Source organism: Camelus ferus, chromosome 17 (genome assembly GCF_009834535.1).
Source record: "Camelus ferus isolate YT-003-E chromosome 17, BCGSAC_Cfer_1.0, whole genome shotgun sequence".
Classification (NCBI taxonomy): Eukaryota; Metazoa; Chordata; class Mammalia; order Artiodactyla; family Camelidae; genus Camelus; species Camelus ferus.
In genome coordinates this window covers 49,382,360-49,388,359 of record NC_045712.1, presented here as the reverse complement: position 1 = coordinate 49,388,359, position 6,000 = coordinate 49,382,360, and the positions used below count along the sequence as shown (strand labels likewise).

Here is a 6,000-nt window from a genome sequence, read left to right as displayed (position 1 = left end):
CCTGGAGAGATCAGATATGCCTTAAGGAGCCAGACCAAGCCAAAATGAGTTGAGAAATTCATTATCTCCTTTCTTGGCTCCACCTCCAACTCTCTCCCTCTCACACACACACACAGACACCCCCAAACTTCTGTAGATGAGAATAATATATTGACAGAAATATTTTTTCCTAAAGTAAATGTAAACAAAACTTTCAGATGAAATTTCCGAAACCAGTAAGCAGCTTGCCCCACCTCACTCCCAAAGATTATCAAATTCATTGTGGGGTAGCAGAAGCTAAAGTTATGGTGCAGAAAACACAGGAGGGAAGTGTTACAGACATGCCTAATGGAAAACAAACCTAGTACTGTCATTTGCTATTACTAAAAATAATCCATAATAAAATTAAAAACAGAGAAGAAAAACAAGACTTGAGTCTGTGAGAGTTTAGTATTAACATGTTCATTACACATCATGTGATGTGTGTTCATTACACCACACAATGCAAAATTCTGAACAGATGTGTCTTAAAAATAGGGAAAAGAATGGACTAGCCTATCTTCAAGGGCTTAAATTTCAATATTTAACTATCAGAAAGTCACTGTGATACAAGTCAGTAAGAAAAAAATACAGATGTATTATTCAAATAACTGAAGTAGCATTTTTTTGTACTGCCCTGATGGCTAGAATGTATTCATGTATCTGCAAAATGACTGTATTTCCCTCTGAAATAAATTTGTTAGGTTTGAAAACAAAAGAAAAGAAAGGAAGTCATTGTGAAACACAATTTTGTTTCATCTTCTTTTCTCACTGTTTCCTCTTTTCTGTGTCCTGCTTATTGAAGCGCATGATATTAGGAAGCTGGAAATAGAAACCGCTGATTTCTCTTGAGAAAGACACGCAGCTCTTCTAATCTTAAAGTAAAGACAATGTTCAGCGACGGATTCAGTAGACTTTTATTGCTCTTTTGACTTCAGTAACATCTCCCAAAAATAGTTTTCTTCCAATATTATGAAACAGATTTGAAAAGCAGGATTATTCACATTATAGACTTGGTAGATATTTGCACTTCATATAAATGAAAAATATTGGTTCTACATTTTAAATGTTTAATTTACTTTGGATTTTATTACAAAAGAAAATATTATCATTGTGATTATAAAAGTCATAAAAATTAGAACTGTACTGTTCTTATTATACCAAGCTATCAAATACTGTATTATAAATGAACAATAAAATTCCATTTCTATTTAATTTAACATAGTAAACATTGAAAGATAAACCCCCTACAAAAACAAAAACAAAAAAAACACAAAACTTTTAATATGAAAGTCACAAAAGAAAAGCCACAACAGAAAAATCAATCAACACACAAAAATCTGATTAAAAAAACAACTGGGGTTTAACAATTACTCTAAGTCAACTGTAGAAGTCAGTATATACTAGTTAATTTATATGTTTTAAATGATCTATAGATGATTCCACTTCCAACTATGCTTTCCTATTATTGACACTTTTTAAAAAGTTAGAAAAGAACCAACTTTACTTTAAAATTGCCAAATTTTGAACACTATTTTAAATTGTGAATCTCCTTAAAGCCTTATGTTTACTTCTCACAAATAAATAATTGTTGGACTAAACCAAAAGATATTTCACATAGTTCTACTGCATACGACAGCAATGATGTGATCTACATAAATAAGTTTAAAACATTAAATTATTTTAATTTAAACATTTCTGAATTAATTACAATGTTCTATCAATGGCTTACACATCTGAAATCAGAGCACTTTAAAACAGGATTCACACGCTATACTGTTGAGCGCATTTACAGAACTGATGTACGTAACATGATCATTTAAAAACTGCAAGTTCTGGTGTCATACATCTGTGTCAGAGACCATTTTTTTCTTTTACAGAATTTTGAACCTGCCTTTGCAAAAGGAAAAAGCTACAAAACTAGTATAGATACACAGAAACTGCAGGTATGTGGAAGAAACAAGTATTTGTTTTTAGATGGAGAAAACGAAAGTTAATCATTTTGAGTGGTAAAGAAATCAGCTTTATAAATACACGCATTAGCACACTACAAAATGCCGTCCTACACATTTTACAGACTTGGCAAATATGAACAATGATACGCCACAGCTTTTTTAAACAACTTGGGATTTGCGATTGACGTCATTCACACAAACACACTCACACGTACACACACCCATCAGCAAGACCGTGTGCCTCATTCTGCATCTTTAACATCATTAGAGCATGCATAGCATCATCCTTTCATCCTAAGCAAGGTCTTAGTTCATTGTTGTCTTGAAAGCTGCAATTTTAGAGTGAAATAGCATTCAAAAGAAAGTAAATTTTAGATGGTCAGCATGAGGATGTGTTACAGTCTTTGTAAACAGACGTCTGTAAATAAATAAAATGGGTGGAGGAAAGAACACCCTGAGGTGGCTCTGTGGCCAGGGTCTCACCAGCACGAAGCTCCACCCTGGAGACCAGAGCATCTGAGAAAGTGCAGGGCTGTTTATATGAATTTATTGTATCAATGGACTATGTACAGATTTCGTTCTCTTGCACCTCGAGGTAAATCAGTGCATCGCAATTACTGCTGCTCGTGTATGCCTGTTCAAGGCAACATTTACAAATCAATGTATGTAGTAAGTCATATTTTCACTGTCTTTCAGTGAATGCTATCCATGATCGTTATTTCTCAAAAACAGTGGGAATACATCACAGCCACGTAAAACAAGCAAGTACTTAAAATATGAGTTACCTTTGCTTTTCAATGGAGTAGTCACATCAGATGATTTGTAAGTCAAGTAGTCAAAAGAAAGCAGAAACTATGAACAATCAGGAACATAGTACAAACATTTTGAGTGCAAAGCATTTTTGCAAGTCATGGTTTTTCTGGCACCGGACAGACAGACCACTGGTATTCACAATTCATTAAAATCACATCGCCACTATGATCCCAGGTAGGTTTCGGTTTAAATTTTAAAATTACTTCCTGTGAAATAAGCCCAGTTGTTGACCGTGTGATGTCCAGACACAGGAAATGATGCGAGGAAATCCTCTTGTGCCGGTTCCTCAGGGGACTTTACAAAATCACAGCAGCAAACACTGGGGTATTTGGAACCAACTGCGCTGCTGTGAATGAAAAGGACTCACTTCAGGGGACGCCCCGAAACAGTAACAAGCACCGTGGATGACACTCTGTCACCAACAGCCGACAGTTTCACTCTTCCTTACGCCAGCTTGATTTTCTGCAGAAAATCCGCTAGCTTTCCACCCTCCCGTATGAGGCAGAAGTTGAATCCGTTTTTTTAACTAGAATCAGAGAATATGGTGTGGAAATTATACTAGCTAAGTGGTTGAGAATGGATTGCCAGAGCTGTTGAAATACCAGCTTTTGGCATTCCCATGATACGCTGTAAGATGGATTTTTCATACTTTTGTACTTTAATGGCAAACGATTAAAGGGAGAATTGGAATTTCATTAAAATTTCCATCCTAATATTCATATTATTATTTTCAACATTTCAGTGGCTTCTCAACACTCATTTGGTTTTTAGACATCCTCTCGCCAGATCAGTTTCACAACCCCATTCATCCAGTCCTACAGGCTTAACCAGAACAACATTTATTTATTTAATATGGAGCTAAAAGTATATAAAAGATGACTAAAAAGACTTGCTATAAGTTAAAAACACAGCTCAGAAAAGCGAAGTCTAACAGAAACACAAAATAGGAAGAAAGTCATCGATCTGAGCTATACATAACAAGTCTAAATTTCCTTTAAAATACAAGTATGGCAGTGCTTTATAGCAAAGATGTAAAATCTACTGACAGCTTTCATATAATAAACCATAGATGCAGGTGAGCACCATTTACATTAACAGTTTACTCTATATTTGTTACCTTTTCAAATGTATAATATTTAAGCGTCATATCAGTTAAAATAAATAAAATATTTTAAAATGAAATCACAGATAACAATCTATTAAATATCTATACAACAGAAGGAACAACATACACAGAAATGAAAAGTAATTCTTAATAAAGTTAATACTGATCATAAACCCACTTAAGAGAAATCTGACTCCTGATTACTTAAATCATACTACTTATAATAGAAAAATAATCAAAAACTTGAACCTGATATGAAGGAAACCACATTTTAAGTAAAAGACAGCAAAGGCAGGGAACAGAGCGGGCATTCGGGGCTCTAATAAAGCATTGGAACTCAGAAAAGCATTTCTACAAAGGCAACAAAATTTAACTGCTCTAAATTGGTATTTTATAGCTTCTAAAATTCACAAAGCAATGACTGGTATGATGGTTACATTAAAAGAAAAAAACCACCTGCAATTTTGCTTGTCTATCAGAATGGAAACCTAGATGTGGAGGTTTTAAGATTTAAAATTAATTTTAAAAACTTTTATAAAAGTCACAATTACAGTTCTTTTCTAGGAAGTTTCCACTGTTCTACCGCTATGGCTGAAAAGTTCCCCTTGCTTGTGAAACACCATGGACGTGTACACGGCAAAATACACGCAAAGCAGCCACAACACGCCGGGATGCACGCCCCAGCACTCCCGGAGACTCCCCGTCCTTCCCATAAAGCACTCGCACAAGGGAAGTAACATGTGAAAATTTCTAGTAACACAACGAAAAATTTTAGACTTCTGGACAAAATATGTATCGCTTAAGGTTGGTAGGAACTGTCAGTGATAAACAGACTTTAAAGAAAAGTAGACTGAATGCCCTTCCCACAAATTTTTCTATTACAGAACAGAAACGAAAATTTTCCAACAGGATAAATATTTGAGTAGTAAGAACCATGTACCTCACTTCCAAGAGACCATTTCATTATATACACGGTCCCCAGGGTGCGCCTAAGAAACTTCACACACTACTTCAAAAAGCCCAGCAGTCACGCATCAGCAGCATGACACACAATATTGTTCTATATACAATGACGTGAAATACACACATTATATAACACACACGCATCTGTGTATATATAGCTCTCTCTGTATCTCTCTATATACTTCCTCTTGGTTCAATTCTATAATGAAGTTTCCGCATCCATGTATTTCTTTGTTGGTTCATCTTCAAAACTGATTTTCACACTTAGAGGTTTTTCGGGGCTATTTAAAACAAAGAAGGAGAATGAATGATTTTGAAATGGACAAATATTACATTGTAAACACGGTCAGTAATAAACACCTGGAACAGCATTTTGAGATGACTATTAATACATAAACACGTGACCTGCTATTACTGTCTTGTCTTACTGCTGTCTTTTCACATCAGTAAACATAACTGGAAAAGCAAATATGAAAAAGTCTTAGTTTTTTTAATAGGTATTTCTGCCACAGAAATTCATGTTTTTCTTACGACGAAGGAGAGCTCCTTAAAATTGATCAGTATACGATGGCTATGTCTCATTTATTCGTTTTACTTTATATATGAACAGCTGTGGCATTTGCCTTTTATTTTACTGACGAATTCATTAAAAATTAATCTTTGTTAATACAGATAAGCATCAAGTGATTTCCTGCAAAATGTAACAAATTTACAAACTTTGCCTCCCCAAATTTGGTTCACAAATACAAGATCAAAATACATATTCTACATTTTCCAGTTAATATTGAATACAATGATTCCATGTATATGGAGTTAACTGATTAATTGATTTAACTGTAACATGAATATCTGGGCTTTGAAAATTTTTCCAAAATATAAAATACATGCTACAGTTTGCCGCCTTCTCCAAACAAAACTGAAAGATACCCCAAACATTTTTCTGTTGAACAACATAACCAAACATTTTCTTTCTTCCCGTGTGATTCTGAATTAAGGGGCAAGCTGAATGAAAGGCAGAAGTACAGAAGACAGAATAACAGTACTGTACAGTTTTTGCATTCATCCTAATATACTAACATTCTGGGCCAGGGGTGCTGACAAGGTGTGAAAAATTACTAAGAATCAAAAGAGCATCCAGTGAAATTC

The 6,000-nt window shown here is 34.6% G+C and overlaps 1 protein-coding gene across 9 annotated transcripts in view; it reads right to left on the bottom strand.

Annotated features, from left to right (window-relative positions):
- Nucleotides 1-911: 911 nt before the first annotated feature.
- Nucleotides 912-6,000, bottom strand: part of SLC4A7 (solute carrier family 4 member 7) — a 111,231-nt gene continuing 106,142 nt past the window's right edge. For all 9 annotated transcript variants that reach the window (XM_032459407.1, XM_032459411.1, XM_032459412.1 and 6 more), the window contains one exon: nucleotides 912-5,135. In XM_032459407.1, coding sequence (XP_032315298.1) covers nucleotides 5,054-5,135 — 82 coding nt within the window. In that variant the 3' untranslated portion in view covers nucleotides 912-5,053. The remainder of the gene's footprint in view (nucleotides 5,136-6,000) is intronic.